At 42.0% G+C, this 27,318-nt stretch overlaps 1 protein-coding gene across 1 annotated transcript; it reads left to right on the top strand.

Moving 5' to 3' along the window:
* The first annotated feature begins 352 nt into the window (after positions 1-352).
* On the top strand, positions 353-27,131 carry SNX16 (sorting nexin 16). The gene is made up of 8 exons (XM_063130893.1): positions 353-442; positions 3,653-4,109; positions 4,557-4,643; positions 6,569-6,717; positions 15,827-15,896; positions 24,284-24,420; positions 25,168-25,287; positions 25,512-27,131. The coding sequence occupies exons 2-8, from the start codon at positions 3,738-3,740 to the stop codon at positions 25,618-25,620; spliced, it is 1,044 nt and encodes a 347-aa protein (XP_062986963.1). The 5' UTR covers positions 353-442; positions 3,653-3,737; the 3' UTR covers positions 25,621-27,131.
* The last annotated feature ends 187 nt before the right edge of the window (positions 27,132-27,318 follow it).

The raw sequence follows: 27,318 nt of genomic DNA, 5'->3' as shown, positions 1-27,318 counted from the left end.
AGCAATATGAAACGCAAACTTTCTGCTTCCCCCACCTGATAACATCACTACATCGTGTTGTTGCTGTGCTGAACCGCACAAGCAAGTCTGCTGGTTGCCTTTCGCGCAGCAGTGGCGACAACGCTGTATGGCGGGGCAGCCAATGGCCCCAGGCGTGAGCAGCTGGCAAAGCCCACAAAACTGCAAATCCCAGCAGGCAAGACGAGCGGAGTGCTTCAAAACCCCAGGTGCTGTGATCAGAAGACGCCGAATCATAGTCAGCCTTTGCCGCTCTGCCTGCTGGGACTTGTAGTTTTAAAAAAACGGTGTGTTTGCAAGCTAGGTCCGGCCGGAATGCATCTCGGGAGGTGTAGTCGAGACGGGTTGGCAAACCGGCGGCAGTGGCGATTCCCGGCCAGGCTTGGGGGACTCTGCAACGGCGAGGCAGCCTTCCCCGCTACAGGTATGCGCTGCCCCCCCGACCCCGTGGGCTAAGCCGCCCCCTCCTCCGCTTTGCTTGACCGCCGCGAGGCCACCCGCCCGCTTCTTGGCTGGTCTCCTTCGGTCGGCAAAAGAGGAGAGTCGACTTGGGTGGCAGTGGGGATGATCTGCGCGGGGGGGGGGGGCGAGCAGATGCCAGGAGGGAGAGGAAGGAGGGAGGGGTCCCTGAGGGCTGCGAGGCTTGACTTGGATCCCGGGTCTGGGTGAGGAAGGAGGGGGGCACATGCTTTGGCTGTGCCCCAGAGAAATCCATTGGTGGTGGTGGGAGGGGGTTTCTACGAGGATGGGGCTTGTGGGGGGATCTTGTTCCCCCCCTTCCGCCCACCCTTATCCCTTCGCGATCTCCCGCCTTCCCTCGCTGCGAGTTTGCAGACTAGTCGTCCCCAGCAAGGGAGAATCGGCTCCCTTCCGAAGAAGAAATGATCGTCACGTCCAAAAAAATTGGAGGAAGTTCTGTGACAACTTAAGCTGAGTTCCGCGGGCTAGAGTTTCATCGGATGCATGAAATGTTACCGTATAGAGAGGTTTTAAAAATATGTCCCTAGGGCGGTTTACAAAAGCAAAAAAAGCCATGAAATACAACAGATTCAGCTGCGGCAGTCCAAGACTTGTACCTCTTGAATTTCATTGCTCTTTGGCTCCACTGTTTACACTTTCTCTTATACGGGTGGGTGGGTGGGTGTCTAGATAGATAAATAGATAGATCTGTATTCCAGTCTAGCATAATATTTCATATATCTGATAAAGTGGGCTTTTAATCCATGAAAGTTTATGCCATAATACATGTGTTGGTCTTCTAAGGGACCAACAAACTTTTCTTTCTTACCCCTACCCAATCCTATCTGCCATGTGACTCCTTTTCTGGCCTCCCCTTGTCCACCCCACCCCAGTGCAACAGTCAAATGTGGCTGCTTTTCTGGAATTGAGAATTACCTGTCACTTAACTTGTTTTTCTGATGTCTCTCTTCTCCCTCCTCAATGACCCACTGAGTTCCATGTTTTGATATTATGCTATAATATCATGATATTTTTAAAAACAACAACCAAGTGAACCAGGAGGTGCTTTTTTAAAAAGAAATGTGATCATGTGAGGTAACATACTCACGAGGTTTTGTTCATCTCTATTTTCTGTTTTGTTTTCTAGTGACATCTGCAATACTCAGTGTCTTGCTGCTTGTTGCGAAGTCCCGCAAAAAATTATGAATGGGCTTTCAGTTTTCAGGAGAAGCTCTGTGGTCAAGCATTTTGTGGTTGAACACAAGCATTTTTTTTTATGAATGCCTTACAGAGTTTCCTTTTTCTTCACTTTACAATTGGCAATTTGTACACATTGTTTTAAACAACAGCTTTTGTGGATAGGGTAAGGTTATTATTGAGCTAACAGCCTTGTTTGCTTCATTGTGAGCAAGATGCAAACAGCTGTTTTCATTGTGTACTTGTATCTTCTTCCCTGCTCAGTTCAATTATATTGTTTATTTTACTGATATGTGATTCCAAAGTAGTGGAATTACTTTGTAGTAGTTAATGGACTTCTGGCGGTAGTTACTGTGGACTAGGAAAGCAAAGTAAGGTCTGGCAGAGCGAAATAGTGGACTGTAGATAAAACAAAATTGAGTTTTTAAGCATAGCTGATACCATAATAGAAGTAGTCCTAGAATTTGTCTGTGACTAGCTGCTTCAAGGCTAGGAATTCTGGTTTCCCTGAGTGCAGATGATAATTCCTCTCTGCTGCTATTAATGTTCTTGTCCCATACGCAATGGCCCTGTTTGAATGTAATGATAAGCCATGCTTCTGGGGGTTTATGTGGGTTTCAGGTGATTGGTTCCAACCAGCATGCTCGTGCATGCTGCCCAATTGCTCCCACTGCAAATGGAAGTGGCTAAACAAACCACAGACCTTCTGTCCTTGATTTGTTTACAATTATGTGCAAACTGGGAAATTTGGCTTATCTCCCCACCAACAAGCTAGAGTCATAAGCCAGTAACAAACCATGGCTTATGACTATGGTTTGTTAGCAGAGAGAGAAGCACAGTTCCCATTTCGTACATGACACCAAAGAAATCACAGACAAAAGGACTATGGTTCAATTAGACACTCTTGTTCGCAGCGGGAGCTACCGGGCAGCATTAATGGGCATGCTGCTTGTAATGGTAAGCCAAGGTTCCCCCAGAACCATGGGGTTAGTGTTATGTGTGAACAGATCTCTTGAGTTAGGACAAATGTAAACTAATACTCTAGATGTTTTGATTTGTCAGCCACTGCTGTGTCATTGACTTATAGGTGTTTCCAGTTCTAGGTGGGAAGTTTAGGGTGGTATAATTTATGCTGCTTTAATAGCATTTGATGATACAGAGATCCTGGAATCCAGTCCCTGTATAGCATGTTTGTCAGGCAGAAATCAGTTTGGAGAAGATCCTCAAGGTGGTTGCTTTTTTTCTTCTTCGTATCTTCTCTAATGTTGCTGTGGATCATATTCATTAATGGCTACTAGTCCTCTGAATACCATTTGTTGGGGAACATAAATGGGACGGTGCTATTGCACTTAGGACAGTACCATTACACTTATGCCCTATTTGTGGGCTTCTCACAGGCATCTGTTTGGCCACTGTGTGAACAAAATGCAGGGCTAGATGGGCTTTTGGTTTTATCTAGCGTGAATATGTTCTTATTTAGCATGAATATAACATTTGGTTGTTTCAAAGAGCCTGAAGCTCAAAGCATGGCTAAAATTACATTGGTACTGATATTCTTTTAAAAACACAGACAATCTTGTTTTCTCTGTGCAGTGGATAGAATAAGGACTCTTGCAGTGAAATCTGTGTTAGAGAGCCATATTAAATTTTAATACAACAGATAGCATTTAAAATGAGCACACTTCAACTTTTTATCAAAATGACTATTCTGCCTGTTGCTACGTTCTGCATATGCTATTTAAATATATTTTAAAATACACTAGTATTAAAGTTTTATAACATTCTCTTCTCTTTTTTAAAATCTGGTACATTCTGGATTTGTAGAATCTTTATTTAACTTACTTCTTGATATGAAATGATTACTTTCTTTATTGTTGCTGAATATGAATGCAGAGAGGAAATCACATCTCAGTGTTTTAAAGAATATTATTATGGGAGCATCCAAACACAATTAAACCTTACTTCTTTCTGTTTCCAGATAACTGAAGGAAAAGTGACCCTGAGAGAGTTGCTTAAATTCTACAATCAAGAAGGATCAACTTGCTTAAGCTTTCTAATGAAGGATGGCTACCCCGTATGTTCCTGTTCCAATTCCTATAGGAAGTTCTTCTAGTTTTACCACAAATAGAAACCAAAGACGATCATCTCTTGGGAGCATTTCAACATGTTCAGATTCTTCAAAGGGGCAGCTGGAGGACTCTTCGAACAATAGTTTTAAAAAGATGAGCGTCCCCGATGAGATTGGTGCTACGTCATCTCCTTGTAATAGTCCACATGTTAGGACTAAATTTATAGGTATAAACACATCTATGGAATACTGCAGTCAACCATCAGAGGATACTGAGCAAAACACAGACACTGGAAGTTGGGAAGATCGGCCTGCTACGCCTACAATATTAGGCTATGAGGTGATGGAAGAGAGGGCAAAATTCACTGTAAGTTGTCCTTTTCCCCCCTTCAAAACTAGTACCAAATCATTTAATCACAGAGGGCAGTATCCAATAATGCTCCTGCTCATTCTCTTGCACCAGCGGTATCCACTGCTAATGGGTGGAACTTTGGGGAACTTCCAGAAAGCTGCTATTTTTATGAAAGCATCTTTTAAAAAATTGAAAATTGGAAGTCTGAATTTCATGAATTGGTTTATCCTGAAGGTAGTAGAAACCACACTGGTTAAGATTGTGCCAAATATAGACTTGCATGAAACAGTTGCCCATTTTTCAAACTTGGGTAAACATTGGCAAGCTCTGATAACAGTTGTTCCTTTTCCCTAACAAAGAATGGTTGTCAGGTTTCCAATAACTGTAATGAAATGTGAGTAGGCTGTGCCGCTTGCACTATTTATTGCAGCTGATTTAATAGACTTTGTTTTTGTTTAACAGGTTTACAAAGTCCTTGTTAAAAGAAATCCAGAGGAAAACTGGGTAGTTTTCAGAAGGTATACAGACTTTTCCAGGCTGAATGACAAGGTATATAAGTTTAAACCAGCTATTAATGTTGCAGGTTAAAATTTGGGGGTTGGATCCAACTTCCTTGCTGTGCCCATGGAATGGATACCGGTGGAATGGGACTTCTGTGTCTGTTCCTCCCCTCTGTAGCCCCTCGCGTGTACTCCAGATCTGTTCCAGGTGCTTGCGGGACACTCCAGCTGGCTAAGCCATAATTAGGAGCCCCACTAAGTGTAGAGTGAAGTTCAAAAACAATTTGGAATAGAGAACCCTACAGCAAGGTCTCTCCTTGGATCATGGCTACTTTGGCAAAAATAACAAATTCAGACAGGCAAGAGAACTTAAGAGAAGGAGCCAAGGAAGGGAAGCTAGCTAAGTATGGGGTTGCATTGGGCTCAAAATCCTGAAATACCTCAGGCAAAATGCCCTAAGCTTATAGCAGGAAAAAAAACCTATGAGCTTAAAGTGCTCCTGGTGATTCCACATGGACCTATGGTCCAACCAGAGAAGAGCCTTCTGTGTGGTGGCTCCCTTCCTATGGAACTCCCTGTCTCTGACAGTCAGGCAGACATCAACACTGCATTTTTTTTCAGCGCCTCCTGAAAACAGCTGTTCTCCAGTAAGCCTTCCTTGGTTGACTAGCCTCGGTTTTATTGACACTTTGTTTTTTAAAGGATAATTTTAATATGATGTTTTACTCTTCTATCTTCTGTTCATTTTTATCTCTTGTTGTTCACCGCTCCTGAATCTGGCTAGATGTGGAGCGGTATACAAATGTTGTAAATAAAGTCCTCACCTTTAACAGCCCCATCAAACCACTGTGAGACTGTAGGTGCAAGAGACTAGGTCACAAAGATTCACAGTCCCACAAATGTGGGTACACATCAAGGTAACGTCCCCTTCCAGTACCGTTTATGACAGGCAACTGAGCTCCATGAGAGAAAGAGAGAGAGACCCCACTGAAATATCCATTCAGAATGCAGCAATGAGCATTTCACTGGGGATGAAGCTCTATCTGGGTAAACAAGACAACTGTTCTGGCTGTACAAGGCAGCCAGAAAACAAGCAAAAGGAAAAGAACCCTAGCCCAATAAATGTGGATAAGACACTGGAGGAGAGACTGACTGCTAGGAAGCAATTGTGGGGAACAGATACCGAGTGAACCTTGAGCGGATCTTGGAGCTGCGTAACAGTGTACCCGCTCTGGTTCCCACAACTAAAAAGAGCTGAGTGACTAGATTCAAGGGCAGTTATAGAATGCCAGGTAACAATTCTGGGCCATCTCAGGATGAAATTAAAATGAAGAGTACAGTAGCTTGGCTACAAGGGCTGAATAGGAACTCTCCAGAGGTTCTTGATTTGAGTTAAAGCTGGCTGACTAAGCGTTACAAAAGCCGTGCTTCAAGTAGATAATTAGGTGGAAGTTTCTGAAACAAAAGGTACTACCCAGGTGTTATTGTAGCCTGCTTACCTATGTTAAGACGAGGACGCTTCAGGATTGCACTATGGCTTCCACCAAGGCTTTGGGGTGGCTCATTTAAACATGCCTTTCCGGGTGACTTGATCGTGGAAGTGACTTGAAGATCAGGAAGGCATTTTGCATTTATACATAATTCACATACTTTGCATAAGGTCAAATCCTCTTAACTCAATTAGGATAGAGGCTGTACAGGTCAGGAACTCCAATTACAAAAAGGGCAGGTAGCCTGTTGTTCAACTATCAGGATCATCTTGATCTTAGCTTCCCATGCATCCTTACTGGAACAAAATTCAGTAAGTATATTTATTAGGCATATTAGGAAAAATACTAGGGTGATGCCAAAACAAATCCAAAATCCAGACTGTACACATATTCAAAAGGTATCATGGCTGAGTTTCTCCATAACAAATCTTACTGCTAAATTCTCTAAGGAAAGTGTTGTTTCTTATGATCATAACTTTTTTAGCTGAAGGAGATGTTTCCTGGTTTTCGATTGGCACTTCCACCAAAGCGCTGGTTCAAGGATAATTACAATCCTGACTTCCTGGAAGACAGACAGATGGGACTCCAAGCATTCCTACAGAATTTAGTAGCTCACAAAGATATTGCTAACTGGTATGTGATCTTCATTTTCCTATATCTGTGATGTCCCTATGTTTTCTAACAAAGGAATACATTCCTTTTAGGTGCTGGATCGTTTTATTGGTTTGAGCTCTCCTGTCCACTGTTCTGGACTGGACTGCTGATTTTTCCAGAATTTGACTGTGAATGATGGCATTCATTTCTGTGTATGAAAAATTTCAAAGTGTAAGAAGTTAACTTGTCCTAAATGACAACAAGGCAAGTCTGTTCAAGTTGCAAAATTGCAAAAGCAGTTCTGAGAGAGGTTTGGAAAATTATTTCAAAATACTAGTCTCTAGCCAGAATTTTAGATAGCAGGGTGGCAAGCTGTCTAAAGGTTATTGCTGTAACTTGGAGGCAAAAAAGAAGGTGAAAGAGGCCGGGATGTACCTGTGTGAATTGGAAGAGATGAAAATAGCTCCTAGTTCCTCTTTTCATAGTGTGTAGTTTGAGGACTAAACTCTAGACTGGAGATTTGAATGGAATGCCTTCGACTCGGTCCTATATTTGTGATACATTTCCTAAGATTTGGTCACAGGGGGTACTTATGTATAAATAGTCAAGTCCTTGGCTTTCCATTCTAAACCATGTGCTTTTCACTTATAGTAGAATTTCTGGTATGTTACACAATCGTGAAGAATGTATGTTCTGAGGAGTTAGCTATTAAGCAGTACATTGAATTTTCTAATTGTAAACTCTGAAGCTGCTTATTTTAGTTAATGGTAGCTGGTTAAGGATGGGTAGAATCCTGTTTGATTGGATGGAATGGAAGGTCCAAGTAATGAGTATTTTACAATTATATCAGAAAGTGGTCAGGGAAACATGTCTTTGCGACTATTCTTATACACTTCGGTGGAATAACAAAAAAGTGACAGAAGTGGAGTTTGCTTGGCAGGTATCTTATTTTCTATCAACTCCATTACGTATGAACTTTTTGAGCAGTTGTCCTTTCAGAGATTGGTGTCATTCGGTAGCATCAGAAATTGTAGCCATCATTGCTGCACTGGTGGGTCTAAAGCAGCTTTCCTAAAACCTCTTGCCCTCCAGATGTGTTGAACTACAATTCCCAGCATTCAGTATGCTGGGAGTTGTAGCGCAACACATCTAGAAGGCACCAGGCTGGGTAAGGCTGGTCTAAAGGTTGTATCCAACGTTAGTCTAAGTTAAGTCCCGTTCATTTCAATGGGTCTTCTCTAAGTAGAACTAACACTGGATACAACCGTGAGTAACAGCTATCCCAGCATATGTTGTAGGGCAGGGGTAAGAAATGGGCTCTTATTTTTGTGCAAGGGGCCATGCACACACGCACACTACAGGGTATTTTGTTTAATTAAAAATGCCATTTGTAGCGGTTGCAGAGCACTGAAAGGGTTGAAATTAGCTTACAAACTAATTTTGACCCTTTGGGTGCTCCATAGTCGCTACAGACACCATTTTTTTAAAGGACAAAATAGTTTTTTTTAACTATATCAGGTAGTGGTGGGAGTCATACGTCGGGCATCCCTTTTGTAGAGCCAGGTTCAGCTAGGAGTTTTTACTTGATTGTGTAGAGGAGGTGTGTGAGTGTGTGTGTGGAGGAGATACTTGTGTGTGGATTATTGGATTTCTTTCAGTAGGAACTAAAGTATCTGGGACACAATAAATAATTTATTAGTTTATTTATAGTACTTTAAATCTACCCAATAATGACCATTCTCTGGACAGCTTCAAACAATAACAATCTTTTCAGACCTTCAAAGAGAAACCAAACATTCTCACCAATGGATGACTGCACAGCTAATGAACTTGTATAGTGTTTCAAACTTCTTGTCAGGACAGCCCATGCTTCTTAAACCAGAATAGATTAGGGTGACCATATTTGGGAAATCAAAAAAGAGGACACCCAGTGGGGAGGGGGGAGGGAAAATGTGCTTTCCAGGCCCTCCAGAAAGTGTATCATTCCCCCCTGCCATGCTAATGATGGCTACTCTGATTGCAGCAGAGGAGGGGAAAGTGTGTCCTTCCTGCCCCACTACTCCAATCGGAGCCTTTTTTGTAATTCCAAGAATGACACCCTTTCCCCTTTAAGAACCCAATTGGAACAGTGGGAGGGGGGAATGATGGGAAATCAAAAAAGAGGACACCCAGTTGGGAGGGGAAATGTGCTTTCCAGGCCCTCCAGAAAGTGTATCATTCCCCCCCCATGCTAATAGTAGCCTTAAAGGGGAAAGGGTGTCATTCCAGGACATTATAGAAAACTACAGAACACACACACCCTGACACACAGGATAGAACAAAAAACAGGACAAATCCAGGGAAATCCTGACAGTTGGTGACCCTAGAATTGGCCTTCATGCTGAAAGAAGGTCTGTAGCCGTGCTGTATGGTGTCACCTGAGTAGCAATAACATCCGTTGAAAAAGTAGGTGCGATGTTACACCTATACTAGGTCCGTCGCATAAACCCTTCTCAGGCCCAACATCACCACTTGAAAACCTGAGGGAGGGTTAAATAAAACCTTTCCCCTAGTTATGAGGGAAACAGGTTAAATATAAGATCTGTTTTTTATTTTAAATGTACTGTGGGTATATTCTGGTGAGGGTGTTTGATAACTGTGATCCAGGTAAATGCCAAGCTGATGCGTGGGAATTGGTAGCTAACAAAATAATAATGTTTATTGTCATGTTAAAAGCTTTAAATGAAAATATAATGCTTCCAATCCTGCCTAATCCAAACTCCCCACACACCAACCACCTCTCTCTCTCTCCAAACCAATCGTAAGTCCTTAGCAATTAATCTCTCACTCCACAAACAATTCCAATCTCCACTCCCAACAATAACATAACATCTCCTCCCCTCAGTCACTCCTTATATAGTCCTTCCCCCTACCCTACCTATTACATCACAAACCACACCCACTCAGTTCTAACATTCCTTACTCACCAGACATACTAATCTAGATGTATACCAGATACTCAGTTGTGGGGTAACACCACTGTAGGCATTAACACCATGATTTAGAGCAGGGGTGGACAAGCCTTTTTCAGCCCGAAGGCCAGACTCCATTTTGGGGAAGTCTTCGGGGGCCAGATTCCAAGGGTAGGTGGGGCTGAAGGCAAAAGTGGCATGGTCAAAATGCCAACATACTGGCAGTATCTAAGACTTAGGAGTGGCATTTCAAACTTTGGGAATGGGAAAAATATTCCACAAAAGGTGGGAAGCCACCCAGCGATCAGTGGTCAAGGGAAAGAGCCAAGGCAAGGGGCCGTGGCCAGAGGGCCCTATTTAGCCCCTGGACATGAGGTTCTACTGCCCTGATTTAGAAAGACAAGAATGCATTAAAACTGCACATAGCCTTTCTGCCTAGAGTAGCGTCCTCATTGAAGGACGTCAGAGAAATCCAGGATGGATTCAGGTGACTTTGGATTTCTATGAATCCGACCCATGAATTCTGCAGCAGACTGTTTTCATGTACTGTTGTTTCTAACTTTCTGGGAAATGTTTGCAAATTTAGTTGTACAAAAGTACGAAGTCGGCAAAAAGACACCAACCAAAAATGGTGGTTTTAGGGTGGATTTGTGCATTTTTCTCTCTCCCCCACCCCCATTTGGGGTGATTTATGTAAATGCGCAGTCTAATGCACGTTCGTGAATATGGATTAGCCCAAGTAGAACGAAAGTCTCTTACAAAAAACCCAGTTCAGTCAATAAACGGATGAACAAACGAAAGAGTCCTGACAATCCACAAAACAATGATGGAACGGATATAACAAAATCTATACATCCCTATCCTCATCTGAATTATTACTTTTTTTCTCAGAGAGGTAAGTTCAGCAATACATATCAGAATACACACATCACTGGTGGCATAAAGAGGCTTAATTCAAAGGAAGGCCACTCCCCTTCTGCTGCTAAGTATACGTATTTGGATAATGCGGAGACTGGAGAAAGGTGTTAAACCTGTAAAGCAGAGGCCTGGATTATTAGTTTTTTCTTCTCACAAGTTGGGCAAGAATCACCTGTGGCCGCACCCTGTCCTAGAGGAAAATCTAAAAATGGGATTGGGTGCTCTGCTGTTGATTTGCATAGAATAGAGTGTGTATTTTTCCCACTGTGCTCGCTGCAGCTCTCTGTGCAAGACGCATACTTTCTGCTACTATCCATATAACCCATCTTAGTACAGCAGAGCTAAATTAGTCATACTTCGTAGATTGTGTTTAAACAGCTTTTTGTAGTTTTCAGTCCTGCCAAACTGAAATATTAAAAGCAAATTCTCTTCCATGTGAGCACCCCATTATGGCTTTAAAAGGGGAGAGGAAGGCTGGTATTGCTATCACCCCCTTGAAGCTTCTGAAACAAAGTCCAAAATGCACTTCTCAAGCAGACTTTGACACAAGTGCATTTTGTATTGCAGTCCTAATCATCTGGCTATGCATTAAACATCACATTAATTGTAGGAGCCTTGATGGATCAGACCAAAGATACGCCTGATACAGCATCCTGTTTCAGTGGGCAGCCAATTCTTTCTAAGCAGCTTCTCATATCAGAGCATGAGGGTGAGGGGTTTCCCACTGGTGTTTTTTTGTCTGTTTTGTTTTTGTTCCCAGGATCTGATATTCAGGGGTATACTGCCTCTGACCAAAGAGTTTCCATTTATAAACTTATATTTGTAGCTCATTCTTAAATGTGGCTGTGATATAGGCCAGATCTACACCTTGTGTCAAATCATTATGAATGTGGAATAAAAAGCAGGATGTAACATGATGAAAGCGGCATATGGAATGCGGATTGTGCCCCAACAGTTATCAGTACTGCTATAAAGCAGTAGTGTAGATCTAGCCGTAGTTTACAAAAGCATGCATTTGAAGGGTGGGTAGGTGGGGTTTTCTAGTAAATGAAAAAGTTGCATCTTAAATACATAGTATATGTGGTTGTGAACGGCTGAAAGCTGCACTGCAGACAAGATGATCTAACTTTGTTACAAACCAGACCAATTGATGCATAAATAGCTTTGAAGAAGTGCTTGGATGTAATGGCTACACTTTTTATCTCCTTCCTTTCACAGAAGAGCTTTATACCATTCGTCACTTAATATTAAGCTACAAAATGTGTATCTTATCAGAATTGCCCGTAAACTCAGCAGTTCAGTCTAAATATGTTGCAGAGCAAGGGAAATCAAGGGTGAAGAGGACAATGGTGAGCAGCAGTGCTTTCATGTCATAAGCTGTTCTGGGATGGCCATTTGCAACCTCATTCCACATCTTTTCAAAACAGCACTTCAACCATGAACAGAAAGTCCACTGTAATATAACTATGTTTGGAAAGGGTCAGCTGTTATAACTGTCAAATGAAGCAAAGGAGCATTGTTTTCTGCTTTTCTAGGATCGCTTGTTCGGCTTGCTAAATTTTTTGGGGAGGAAAATATTATATATTATAGAAACCCAATGCACAGTTACAAGATAGAGGATACTTTGCTCAGCAATACTACAAATGAGAAGGATCTTGGAATTGTTGTAGATCACAAGCTGAATATGAGCCAACAGTGCGATATGGCTGCAAGAAAGGCAAATGCTATTTTGGGCTGCGTTAATAGAAGTATAGCTTCCAAATCGCGTGACGTACTGGTTCCTCTCTATTCAGCCCTGGTTAGGCCTCATCTAGAGTATTGCATCCAGTTCTGGGCTCCACACTTCAAGAAGGACGCAGACAAGCTGGAGCGTGTTCAGAGGAGGGCAACCAAGATGATCAGGGGTCTGGAAACAAAGTTCTATGAGGAGGGACTGAAAGAACTGGACATGTTTAGCCTGGAGAAGAGAAGATTGAGGGGAGACATGAGAGCACTCTTCAAATACTTAAAAGGTTGTCACACAGAGGAGGGCCAGGATCTCTTCTCGATCCTCCCAGAGTGCAGGACACGGAATAACGGGCTCAAGTTAAAGGAAGCCAGATTCCGGCTGGACATCAGGAAAAACTTTCCTGACTGTTAGAGCAGTGCGACAGTGGAATCAGTTACCTAGGGAGGTTGTGGGCTCTCCCACACTAGAGGCCTTTAAGATGCAGCTGGGCAGCTACATGTCAGGGATGCTTTAAGATGTATTCCTGCATTGAGCAGGGGGTTGGACTCGATGGCCTTATATGCCCTTTCCAGCTCTACTATTCTATGATTCTATGAATGAGTGTACTTTGCATAGGACTAATATAGGATACTAACCCTAGGAACCTGCAAATTTGATGATGATGATGATGAAACCACTTGCCCCATCCTGGTACATGATTGATTGATTGATTGCATTTTTATACCGCCCAATAGCTAAAGCTCTCTGGGCGGTTCACAAAAATTAAAACCATTCAAAGTTTAAAACAAACAGTATAAAAACATGATAGAAAATACAATATAAAAGCACAACCAGGATAAAATCAGCAGCAGTGCAGAAATACAAATTTAAAATACAAATTTAAAACAGCAAATTTACAATTAAATTTATAGACTGTTAAAATGCTGAGAGAACTGCAACTCCCAGAATGCCCCAGCCAGCATAGTGGAAATCCACCAGCTCACATCTCGAGGGCGGCAGGTTCAGGAAGGTTGTGATAGAGGAACTTGCCGACTACTTTTCACTCTGTTCAGTAATAGACAGCTCCTCTCAGGCCCAGCCCATGCGCGCAGACTCTGCAGCTGCAGGGTGGAAACACCACATGCAGAGCTCTGTGAATTCAAGGCCTCCTCCTACTATTCCGGAACTCTCAGCACACTGTGGCCTGTTTTTTTGTCCTTTTTTAAAAAAAGAAAAAAGTGTGGTGGTTTGCTTTTAAAATAAAATTTTAAACCATTGTTTCTCCCAAAAAGATTATTGATTCTGGCATGTGGAAATGCATGGAACTGAGCAGGAATCGTTTCGCAGAAATTAATTGCAGGAATTGCCTCAGTGTTGACTGCATTTTAAACAGCAGCCTCACTGGCGGGCATGTCTGGCCTGCTCAGAAGAAATACTTGTACACAAATGAGACAGGCTATTTGGAGTAGTCAAAAGTAGGTTGGAACAGAAGTAGACTTGGCATCCTTGATGCTGGCGCGATTTAGCAATACTTGCTACTGTAATACATGGCTTGAGAAAAACTAGGGAAGAAAATGGTTGCATACTGCAGTAGGTTAAATACTTGCAAACAAGTTCACAAAAGTGACTTACTAACTTCTAGGGTAAGTCATTTGTGGCACATCAGCTGTTATTCTTGATCCATTTATAAAAGCCTCCCTGTTTGCTTTGAGCAGTCTTTATTGACCCCAGGTTCATAGGCAGATGGTTGTTTAGAAGTTTGGTGTTCAGGTAAGGTGTTGTTTTGGATAGAGGCTCATGGAGTTGGTACAATTACTATTATGTATTCAATTAGACTGGTGGTGCAGAACTTATGAGCTGCATGCAGCCCCCCCCCCGGCCTTAATTGATGCCCCCACTGGTGCTCTGACCACCTCTACTCCCAATTTCCCTACTGCCAGTGCTTTCCGCTGCCTCCCTAGCAATTTTCAGATCTCTCTTTTCCCACTGCAGCTAGCAGCGAGGAAAGGGCATCCTGGGTGGGGACCGTGGGGAAGTCAGCTTGTGCAGGAAACACCTCTCTCCGTATACGCATGTCCCTCAAGCAAGCATCAATGCAGCCTTCATGGCTTAAAAGATTGTGCACCTCTGGATGGGATCCCACTGGGCAACCTAAAGGAACTCTGACCCAAGCTTTAGATAGGCCCTGTGGTACCACGGACCATTTTTCTTTTCTTTTGAAGAGCAAGTCCCTCACGTATCCCAGGCTGCTTTTGCCGTTCCCATGTAGTGGATGCTATTTGAGAAATACAAGTCCAAAGTCCCCGTGGGCATATGGGATTAGTTAGCTGTTCTTTGATCCTCGCCTAATTTTGTCTGTTTTTGTGTGTGTGTATAAATTCACATTTGTCTTGTACTCTTTCATTTAAAAAAATCAAAATTTAAAAATATAGTATAAATGAACTGTTGACCTTGACCTGTCATTTTCAAACAGATTCACTCTTTATAATAAGGCTGTGAAAGCCTCAGGCCTTGGATTCAGAAATTCGAATCACGGAGGCCATTTTATGATGGATCCACCATTTTATGACAGATCCGCCATTTCCTTGCACAGGCCTAGGCGCCTGTAAGCAAGTTACAGCCTACAACTCCCAGCAATGCATGGGAGGGCTACACTTACCACGGCCCAGGAACAGTCGTCACACATGTCCTCGCTGCTGCAATCACTCCAGGTGCAATCCAGGAAACTCCAGTGACCCTTGCACATTCTGCAGATAGCCCACAACTGCCTGCTTCCCCCAAGAGCTCTTGGGGGTAGCAGGCAGTTGTGGGCTATCTGGTAAAGGAAGTGGGCAGCTCTTGGGAAAGCAGGCAGCTGTGGGACACCTGCAGAATGCATGGGGATCCCTCCAGGATCACGGGAGTATCCTGGATTGCAGCAGCAAGCAGTAGGCGATTGTGTCAGTAAGGACACATGTGCCCACTGTTGCTGGGCCCCAGTAAGTGCAGCCCTCCCAGGCACTGCATGCTGGGAGTTGTAGGCTGTAACTTGCTTTCGGGGGCCTAGGGCTATGCAAGGAAATGGCAGATCTGTCATAAAATGGCCTCCGTGATTCGGATTTCTGAATCCGAGGCCTGAGGCTTGCACAGCCCTACTTTATAATAGACATGTATGCATTCTGGACATCCTGAAACTTGTATGGAAAACCTTTTGGCCTATTAACTAATGATTGGGCAGTATCCTATGCTGCCCACTCACCAGTGAGACCCACCGTTAGTGTGAGAGGGAGCTAGCAGTTCTTCAAGCAACCCAAAGCAAGCAGAAATGCTCTTTTCCAGAAAGGGGCAGGTCAGCAGAGATCGCAAAAGAGAACTCTTTTGACCTGTCCCAATCCAGCAACAAGCATTTCTGCTCGTTGCTGGGGTTTCTTTATGAAGCACCAACTTTCCATGGTGCTAACAGTGGGTTCCTGCTGGTGCAACATGCTCTTTTCTATAGAAACGTTGCATTTTGCGTGTATTCTTACTGTGATTTTAAGGCTATTAAGTTTTGGTTGCCAACGTAGTCTTCTTTTTTTGCATTCTTTCAAAGCCTTGCAGTGAGAGAGTTTCTTTGTCTGGATGATCCTCCAGGGCCGTTCGATAGTCTTGAAGAGAGCAGGGTAAGTGTACTCTTGTAAACTTAGTTATTACAACAAAATACTTTTAACTACACTGTTACATTTGAGATTTGTTATGTGGCATCTTTATAACAAAAGAGACATCTGTTCTCTTTTAGATAGCATCTAATGTTTGTTGTTTATTTACCATCGCCGTAAAATATACATGTCTGCCACAGAGTGAAAAAAAGCCTCAAATAAATAATCTATGGATTGTAGGTTAACACAAACAAACCTCCAAAGTTTGAGAAACCATCACTGAAGTGGAGATCACCGAAGACTGGGGCAGGAGCTACGCTACTGCTTTAAAATGGTTTATAACAGTAGTGACAACTGTTGGGGCCCAGAGCACACTCCATATACAGTTGTCAAAACGTTTTCAAAGTGTTATATCCTCTTGGTGTAGTTCTGGCCTGGGAAAATGTGGGTAGGAAAAGAATGGGAAGTAGTAAGAAATAATGTCACAAGATTTCTCAGTTTTCTTTGACTGTTGCTTAGATTCAGAGAATTGATTTAGATTTTTTGCTCTGGATATCTGAACTTTGAACATCCTATACTCTGCGAATAATTCTTGATGACTCAGTTTTAAGTTGGTGGCTGCGTTTGGATAACACAATAGAAAATGGTGGGTTAATAGACAACTTCTCGGTTGATTATCAAGGGGGTATTCCCCACATGACATGATTATCATCAACCGTGGTGTAGATTAAGGCCAGCATTGAGTTGACTATTAGGCATTGGTGTATTTGGCACATCCCCTGCCCTTTCTTCCCCCGTCAGTCCCATCAGCCATTGCATGTTCTGCCAGCTGGACTAGAGCAGCGGCCACCGCTTTGGTCGCTCTTTCCAGGGTTCTCTGTAGTCACCAAAAATAACCAACTGTGTGCAATGAAATAGTTAACGGTGCCCAACACGCAAAACGATAACCAATGGTTGTTCAAGTATTCAACTTTGCACAGCGTTGGTTATTTCCGTTGGTTATTTCAGCCGAATAACCAACCGTGATGTGAAAAAGTCCTGGCACAATAATCAACCATTGACTATTTAACCCACCCTTGGTTATCGTGTCCTCCGAACCCAGTCATTGTTAAAATCTATCTCTGGGATCTGGTCCTTCGGATATTCAATACTGCACTTACCCTCTTTGGTGTCTGAGTTACTTTAATGTTCTTTTCACTGGCTTTCTTATATGAAGGGAAATTGTAGTTTCTGAGTTTTCATGGTTTATCAGTTGTACTGCTCAATCTTAGCACTATACTTTTATCCTACCAAATACTGGATATTTTATACTGGACGTAGGAAGCTGCCCATCTACACCCAGCATTGTTAACACTGACCGGTAGTGGCTGTCCAGGTTTTCAGGCAGGAATTTTTTCATCACTCTCTGGAGATATGGGGGATGGAACTATGTATGCCACATACGTGTCCTTCCGCTGAGCCACAGCCCTTCCAGAGCATATGTTCTTAATTATGGTTTTATTGTTTTCCTTTAGCACTTGATTTTGCATATAGTGTATATAGAACCCATTTAACTGACTTTGTGAAATGAAAAGAGTGCCTAACTAGAATAACTGGACTCACTGAATATTTGCAGGTTACAAATTGGCATCTTTGGACAATTTCCACCAAATATGAATCAGCCTCCTGTTGATTGTCTTGAGCTCAATAAAATACTTTAATGTTAGATATTTTGATTCTAGTTGCTGATTATTATTTTTTACAAATGCTAACTACGTTATGACTTCAACCTCTTAGAGAATAACCTGAAAACCACTATAATGTCACTGATATACTTTAATTTCTGCTAATTCTGGTCATCGCAAATGCTGGCATAAGTTGAAATGGTTCCACAGTTGGGAACATTCTGTCTGTACCAACCCTGTGTGAATGCATGGTTACCAAATGAGGATCACTGCCAAATGACATTGTTTCTTTTGCTACTGAAGTCAGCAATAAATTATAAATTGTAGACTTGTCATTGTTAATTGCAAGCTTTCACTTAAGAGAAAAAAGAGTAGGCTCGCAAATCAGTGCTTTGTAATTTCCCGCACCCAACGATTTTGTTTGCATCATCCTTCACAATGTCAAGGACAACTCCAAGCTGCAGAACTTCTTATGTACACTAAAAATGTAGAAGTGGTGGAGGGTGGAGAAGAGGGAACTATATTGGGTAAAATCCAATGTAAGTCCTGCTTTGAGGAGACCCATTGAAATGAATGGGATATACATTAGTACTGACTAATGGAAGTTCCATTCATTTCAGTGAGTCTACTCTAAGTAGGACTTGTGTTGGATTTTACTCATTGAGTGCTGGTAGATGGTATCTTGGGTGTAACCATGTACAGCCTTCTGCAGAATCAGACTCCTTACAGTTCGAATATCTAGAATATAAGTGGGAACAAAGTATTGCAATGTTTCAGAGTGTCCTACTTTAGCCCAGCCTTTGCTCCTTACCAGTCCAGGTCCAACTGTTCATCCTAGCACCTGAATGGCAAGCAGCTGTATGGTGTTAGGAGTACTAGGTTTGGATTTGTACTTATTTTACAGCATGTTTTACAACTAGCTTATTGTGCTGTGAGCTTTCGTAGACAATTGTTGACTCCACCAGGCTCACATTTATAAAAGCTCAAACATGCTAAAATTACCCAATTAGGCTTTATCCTAAACATGCTTTCTAGGACATATATCCATTGAAATCAGTGGGATGTACTCCTCAGTAAGCATGTATAGGATTGGGTTGTTAGTATATAATAGATCTCTTCGGTGCAATAGAATCTTGGGGCAATATCTAGTGCAATACTACTAATAATGTAAATTACCTTGCGCTAGTGTAAGCAACCTCTAACACAACTCCATGGAGAACCCATCATGCCCACAAACGCTATTGGTGTGGTGCTGAAGGTCACTTCTGCTAGTTCACCATAATTTACCTTAACTGTAGTGTCGCACTGGATACTGCCCTTATTATTATTATTAGAATCATAGAATCATAGAATCATAGAATAGCAGAGTTGGAAGGGGCCTACAAGGCCATCGAGTCCAACCCCCTGCTCAATGCAGGAATCCACCCTAAAGCATCCCTGACAGATGGTTGTCCAGCTGCCTCTTGAATGCCTCTAGTGTGGGAGAGCCCACAACCTCCCTAGGTAGCTGATTCCACTGTCGCACTGCTCTAACAGTCAGGAAGTTTTTCCTGATGTCCAGCCGGAATCTGGCTTCCTTTAACTCGAGCCCGTTATTCCGTGTCCTGCACTCTGGGAGAATCGAGAAGAGATCCTGGCCCTCCTCTGTGTGACAACCTTTTAAGTATTTGAAGAGTGCTATCATGTCTCCCCTCAATCTTCTCTTCTCCAGGCTAAACATGCCCAGTTCTTTCAGTCTCTCTTCATAGGGCTTTGTTTCTAGACCTCTGATCATCCTCGTTGCCCTCTTCTGAACACGCTCCAGCTTGTCTGCGTCCTTCTTGAATTGTGGAGCCCAGAACTGGACGCAATACTCTAGATGAGGCCTAACCAGGGCCGAATAGAGAGGAACCAGTACCTCACGTGATTTGGAAGCTATACTTCTATTAATGCAGCCCAAAATAGCATTTGCCTTTCTTGCAGCCATATCGCACTGTTGGCTCATATTCAGCTTGTGATCTACAACAATTCCAAGATCTTTCTCATTTGTAGTATTGCTGAGCCAAGTGTCCCCCATCTTGTAACTGTGCATTTGGTTTCTATTCCCTAAATGTAGAACTTGGCATTTATCCCTATTAAATTTCATTTTGTTGTTTTCAGCCCAGCACTCCAGCCTATCAAGATCACTTTGAAGTTTGTTTCTGTCTTCCAGGGTATTAGCTATCCCACCCAATTTGGTGTCATCTGCAAATTTGATCAGCGTTCCCTGCACCTCCTCGTCCAAATCATTAATAAAAATGTTGAAGAGCACTGGGCCCAGGACTGAGCCCTGCGGCACCCCACTCGTTGCCTCTCCCCAGTTTGAGAAGGTTCCATTGATAAGTACTCTTTGAGTCCGATTCTGTAGCCAACTGTGGATCCACCTAATAGTTGTTCCATCTAGCCCACTTTTAGCTAGTTTGTTAATCAGAATGTCATGTGGTACTTTGTCAAAAGCTTTGCTGAAGTCAAGATATATGACATCCACAGCATTCCCACAGTCCACAAGGGAGGTTATCCTATCAAAAAATGAGATCAAATTAGTCTGACAGGATTTGTTCCTGACAAATCCATGTTGGCTTCTAGTAATCACTGCATTGATTTCAAGGTGTTTACAGATTGACTTCTTTATAATCTGCTCCAGAATTTTCCCAGGGATGGATGTCAGGCTGACTGGTCTGTAGTTCCCAGGTTCCTCCTTTTTGCCCTTTTTGAAGATAGGGACAACGTTAGCCCTCCTCCAGTCGTCCGGCACCTCACCCGTCTTCCATGATTTTGCAAAGATAATAGACAAAGGTTCTGAGAGTTCTTCCGCTAGCTCCTTCATTACTCTTGGATGCAGTTCATCGGGCCCTGGGGATTTGAACTCATTCAAGGAAATTAGGTGTTCTTTGACCATTTGTTTATCAATCTCAAACTGCAATCCTGCCCCCTCAACTTCTGCTTCACTTTTTCCAGGGGGGTCATAGATCCGCTTTTGGGAGAAGACCGAGGCAAAGTAGGAATTGAGCACTTCAGCCTTTTGTTTGTCGTCTGTTATCAATTTGCCATCCTCATTAAGCAGTTGAACCACCATTTCTTTCCTCTGTCTTTTACTACTCACGTATCTGAAGAAAGCCTTTTTATTGCTTTTAGCATCCCTCGCTAATCTCAGCTCATTCACAGCTTTAGCCTTCCTGACGCCATTTCGGCACTTCTGCGCCACTTGTCTGTACTCTTCTTTTGTAGCCTGGCCTTCCTTCCACTTCCTATATGTATCCCTTTTTGTTTTCAGTTCATCAATAAGCTTTTTGTGGAGCCACATTGGTTTCCTCTGTTGTCTTCTATCTTTTCTCCTTGTTGGAATTGTTTGTAACTGTGCCTTTAAAATTTCATTTTTTAGATACTCCCACCCATCCTGCACTCCTTTTCTTTTTAGGCTCCCTTGCCACGGGACCTTACTTATTATAGTTCTGAGTTTATTAAAATCAGCTTTCCTAAAATCCAGAGTACGTGTATGGCTACGCTCGACTTTTGTCTCCTTCATAATCAAGAATTCAAGTATGACGTGGTCACTTTCCCCCAGAGTTCCCGTAACTGCCACTTTATCCACTAAGTCATCCCTATTGGTCAATAACAAGTCAAGGATTGCTGACCCTCTAGTTCCTTCCACCACTTTCTGTAGGAGAAAGTTATCACCCATACATGTCAGGAATTTCTTGGAAGGGCCGCTTTTGGCAGTAATGGTCTCCCAACAGATATCAGGGTAATTGAAGTCCCCCATCACTACTACATCACACTTCCTTGAAACACTGGCAATTTGTTTCTCAAAAGTTTCGTCCTCGTCTTCTCCTTGATTGGGTGGTCGGTAGTAGACTCCGATTATCATATTCTTTTTATTCCTAGCCCCATTTATTTTAATCCAGACGCTCTCGACGGGGCTCCCAATCTCATCCGCCTGTATTTCTGTGCAGGGATAGGTATTTTTAACATATAGTGCAACTCCACCTCCCTTTCTATTTCTTCTGTTCTTTTTGAACAAGTTATATCCTTCAATTGCTATATTCCAGTCATGGGAGTCATCCCACCAAGTTTCAGTTATACCTATCAAGTCGTATTTGCCTTCATGTAATAAGAGTTCAAGTTCATTCTGTTTGTTTCCCATGCTCTGGGCATTAGTATATAGACATCGAAGACCATGTGTTTTATAGTCTGGCTTTGTTCCTACCTTGTTGCAGACACTATTTTGGGACTCTGTTGAAGCTGTTCTCTGTACTGTGGTGCATTGGCCTTCATCCATTGTTGCCTCAAAATTTACGTCTCCCACCCCCGCAAGATTCAGTTTAAAGCCCTCCTGATGAAGTTCTTCATGCTGTGGCCGAACTCATTCTTTCCAGCCCTTGTGAGGTGCAACCCATCCCTTGCCAGCAGTCCATGTTCCAAGTAGCGTAGCCCGTGGTCCCAGAATCCAAAACTCTCACGACGGCACCACTTTTGAAGCCAGTCGTTCATCCGGAGTATTTTTCTTTCCCTTTCTAATCCTCTTCCAAGAACCGGGAGGATGGATGAGAAAACTACCTGGGCCCCAAAGTTCTTCAGTTTCCTTCCCAGAACTTCAAAGTCTGAAATGATTTCTTTGTAGCTCTGCTTGGCGACATCATTTGTTCCCACATGGATGAGAAGAAAGGGGTATGTGTCCGTGGGCTTTATGAGCTTCGGTAACCCTTCAGTCACATCTCTAATCTGTGCTCCAGGGAGACAGCACACCTGGCGAGTCCATGGGTCTTCACGACATACTTGGGTTTCAATCCCACGCAGCAGGGAGTCTCCCACAACGACTACTCTTCGCTTCTTCTTGGTTGACCCACCTTCTGTCTCTTGGTCACTGTTGCATGGTGCCTCCTGTACTTCTTCCTCTGCAAACTGTCCTTCAGTCTCATTCTCCAGAAGCTGAAAGCGGTTGCTTAACTGCAATGGCTCCACCGGTGCAGAACGCCCTCTAATTCCTCTTCTAACTGTCACTCTTTTCCAGGGAGTTTCCTCTTCATTGGCTTTCCTCCCCTCAGCATACTCCACTTCTGCTTCAGCTGGCTGTTGTTCTTCAATCTCATGTGCTTCTTGTTGCTGTTGCAGTTCCACCGTTCGGTCTAAGAACTCCTCGACTTCTCTTATTCCTTGGAGGGTGGACACTCGCTGCTCAAGTCCTCTCACTTTTTCTTCCAAAAGTGCCACCAGCTTGCACTTGTTGCAGGTGTACGCCATGTTGAGCTCAGGCAGAAACACGAACATTGCACACCCTTTGCAGGTCACTACCTCTAGGGACTCCTTTCCATCCATAATGTCGATTTCTGCTTTTGTTTTTTTTCCTTTTTGATTATAGTAGAATTGCCTTTGCTTTGTTGTGTCCTCTCTGAAGGTACACAACTATATGAGGATGTCTTAAGGGAAAGTAATCTTTTGGGGGTTTTTTTGCTTTTGTTTGGTGGTGGTTTTGTGGGGTTTTTTTTTTCTCTTTATGCTTTTCTTTTTTCCCCCACCTCTTTTTTATTTTTATTTTATTTATTTATTTTTATTATTATTATTATTATTATTATTATTATTATTATTATTTATTATTATTATTATTATTATTATTATTTATTTATATAGCACCATCAATGTACATGGTGCTGGACAGTGTAAAACAGTAAATAGCAAGACCCTGCCGCATAGGCTTACATTCTAATAAAATCATAATAAAACAATAAGGAGGGGAAGAGAATGCACCAAACAGGCACAGGGTAGGGAAAAACTAGCAGTATAAAGTCAGAACCCTTGGGATGTAGAATTCTGCAATAAAATCTAAAATATCTAATACCTTTTATGGGCTTCACAATATTTACAATACTTATTTATGTCATCAGTGACAAGGAAAATGCATAATGACGGCCAGAGTCCCATGAGAGATTTGTCAAATACTGGAAATGGGGGCAGGTGGCAGCAAGACCATAATGTTTGTGTCAAGGATAAGGGATGTAATCTTAATATAGGAATTTCCTCCTGTAATCACAGGGAGACTCACCTATGCTGTCTCTGTTTTCTCAAGTGTTAGCAGAAAAAGTCATTATTTTCAGATCTTTTTATAGAAGCCACATTCAGTCAGACATTTGTTCTCTTCTAGGATGAGAGGAGGGAATGTGTGTGTGTGCGTTCAACAATTCTTCTGTTGTAAGATTCTGCAACAGAAGCATTTGTTTTTAATTCATGGCACAGCAGCTCCTGTGCATTTTCCTGGATTCTGTAGGGCAAATACTTATGTCTACTTTGATGTGCCTATGAAATAGTGAAGCTCCTACAAGATGTACATCATGCTGTGGTGATCTTCTCAAATCAGGTGTAAGTTGAGGTCACCACTTTGGCATTCCAAACATCTTTTGAAATGTGGGTTGACATACGCTGTGTCTGAGCCAGCATCTTATCACCTGCCAGAGTGTCCACAAGAGTATTCACACACAAAACTGGGAGTTTGTGACTGCTTGATAACCACATCAATGAGTTGTGGTATTGTAGTACATCAATGTACTACCACATCTAAATGTTCTGTTTCTCAGTGTCAGGAAATCAAAGCTTGGTTATGTCCTATGTGAACGCTAACGCTCAAAAGTGTTATACAGTAAGGAATCTCACGCATAGGAGAGGAATGTAATCAGCGTCGGGTCTTTAGCATTTCTTACAAAACGGTTGTTTTCAAAACCCTTTACTTTCATCTAGGCTTTCTGTGAGACTCTGGAGGAAACAAACTACCGTCTGCAAAAGGAGCTCGCTGAAAAACAAAAAGAGGTGGAAGCTCTGAAAAAATTATTACATGAAAAAGAAGGGCACATCAATGCTATGGAGAAAAGGATTGGGTAGGTTGAAAGAAAGCACTTGAAACTACTGCAGTCCCCAAATCAACAGCCCCCAAACACTGAACATCTCTTCATGCACCCCGGGATTTCTGAAAGCTTTCCTTTCTACTGCAAATCTTCCCTCAATAATCTTGAAAGCCAAGAGATGCTTTAGAGTAGCATCTTACACAATGGAAGGAACTGCAGTTAAAAAGGAAATGGGAGTTCCTACTGAGTGCAGAGAAGTACCTGAGGCTTTCTTTAAAGCAGCGCACGTCAGCAACCCCAATTTATTTTGACGGGCGTGGAAGTAGCAGAGTTGGTAGCTCCATAGAGCAACTGCCACAGAAAGAGAAAGTCTTTAGTATTTATTTATTTTATTTATTTATTTATTACATTTCTATACTGCCCAATAGCCGGAGCTCTCTGGGCAGCTCACAAAAATTAAAAACATTCAAAGTATAAAACAACAGTATAAAACCATAATATAAAATACAATATAAAAGCTCAACCAGATAAAAATACGTAGTACGGGTGGAGCCTCTTTCAGTGCAGATTGGGCAGAGTGTGCTGTGATAGTAATAAGAATTAGATATAATTGTAATGGAAATTACTGCTTAGTATCAGGTTGTGTCTTCAAATTCATAGAGTGAATTTGATCATATCTGGGGGGAAAATCTTCTGAAGTGAGTTTTTGCTCAGTTGCTCTTAAATTATTTCCCAGCTTTAAACAGATTGGGTCTTAAGTCTTTCTTGACTTCATTACAGGGATTTCAATTTAGGGGACACGACATCCCGTAAATTGTCAAGACAGGAGAGTGAGGGCAGTGGAGAAGTGAAGTCCTCTGCAATAGAGGCAGATCAAGAAGCGCCGGAAGAAGACAGTCGGTAAATTAAAATGCAATAGTTTATTTTGAAGTTATTCCCTGAAATGCATTTCATTTTTGTCATATCTCGAGGACAAGCATCTATAAATGTCTAGTAAATTGGGATTAACCCAGTTTTCCAAATGCTGCACAGATCAGATCACGAGAGAGAGAGAGAGAGAGAGAGAGAGAGAGAAGCCATCCAGTTAGCCTATGTATGACACGTATATTGTTTTGTCCCTGCAGTTCTGAAAAGGAGAATCAGAAATCATCTTGGACTGGTCCATTTGCTGAAAACTCTGTGCCAGAAATTGAAGTTGCAGAGGTAGCATATACTGCTGTTGAAGGAATATAAACACTGCCAGCTGCCTTTTACGTTGGCTTAAAACAAACAGACAAAATCACCATGTCCGAAACACATTGAACAAAAGCATATAGCTGCTGTAAAGCAGGAGGTGAAAAGGCGCAAACGTGAATGTTTACATAAACGAATCTGGATAAAGCTTTGGCATAGGAAGGATAATCAATGCTGCTTCAATTTGGCTGTTATCTAGCTGAAAGAGAGAGGTATATATATATATATATTAATATATAAAAATCTCTGGTTAAGGCCAGGTCACATTATGCCTAGAATCTTTGTATATAAATCATAATTTACAAAAATGTAAAGGCTAAATGTCACATTTGTTTATCGCCTGGCATGCTATATATCACGTATTTGCTACTAATACACAACACATTTTGTATGGGCTGCTTTTTGGTATCTAGTTTTTCAGATTCTTTATATAGGCATATAATTATGCTCTGGGAAAATATACTCCGCCATCTGGGCTTAGAAACAGTATGCAATCCGTTGTGGTTTTTTTAAGTGATAAATGTAAATAACTGATATGTACGTTTTAATGCAATAAACTAGGAAAGCTTGCAGTACCAAAATAATATTTCAGAAATGGAAGTATTTCAGAAATGACTGAGAGGTTTTTATATGGCGGGGGGGAAACTTAAGGTGCAATCCTACGCATGTTTAGACAGGAAAAAAATTCCTACAACTTTTTTTCTGTCTAAACTTGCACAGGATTGCACCTTTGGTGACGTAAGCTGTAGAACCCACTCACACTGTGGATGTTCACGTTCACTTGAAAATAATGCAAAAGCTGATTCAATGTGTAACTGGTTTTTTTCTTTAAATCCTGTGACACCTTTGCCACACAACAACTCTGCCTTATATAAAGAACACTACCTCTTACTTTGTTGCTAATTCATAAATGTGCTGTTCAAACTATGTATGTTGCGTACAGAAAGTTAAGAGGTCTTTCAAGCCATACTCCTGCTGCGGTTAATTAATGTTAACTTTAGTTGCAGTTTGCATCTGTGTGTGATTTTTAGGATACTGAGCACACCAATGTGCTACAATGTGTTCCGTAGCTTATTATATTAAGCCCAATGATGCACTTTATTACAATATAATTAAAAAAAAACCTTCTTGTGCCAAGTTCCTTGGCTTATTCTTCTTTTTAGTTGGACCTTTGGGTGAGGGCAGGTGAGAATGGTTTGCCCAATAGTGCCTTTTTGTATTTTGCTTGTTACAGATGTTTGCTATAATAGTGTGGGTCAGCTTTATAGAATCTTCAAAAACATTCTGCTCAGCAGTTGTTTGCTGAAAGTGCCTTTTGTCTGCTCTTCCAGTGGGAAGAATACAGCTTTTGTTCTTCTCTGTGCCACCTACTTCTTTGTTTTAATGTTGGTGACACACAATCTCCACGTGCTTGCAGTTTTCAATGCTCACTTTGTATTTTGGGGTGTGAGGACAAAGATCTCTGTAGAACTGTATGATGCCATCTGGGGCAAATAAACCTTTGGCCACGACGACATCTTTTCTTGTCATCTGTTGATAAACCTGGTCCATTTTAAAAGTGAGTGGAGTACAAGGCTATCTTATTTCTCAACTTTTAGGATATGTTCACGACATTGCTAGGGTATGTGAAATCTTAATATTTGCTTAGAATACAGTTTTGGGTGCCATCTGCTTTTCCCCATCCTGGTGTCGTCCAGA

The sequence above is a fragment of the Elgaria multicarinata genome, chromosome 7 (genome assembly GCF_023053635.1).
Source record: "Elgaria multicarinata webbii isolate HBS135686 ecotype San Diego chromosome 7, rElgMul1.1.pri, whole genome shotgun sequence".
NCBI classification, from domain to species: Eukaryota; Metazoa; Chordata; class Lepidosauria; order Squamata; family Anguidae; genus Elgaria; species Elgaria multicarinata.
This window is presented reverse-complemented; position numbering and strand designations above follow the sequence as displayed.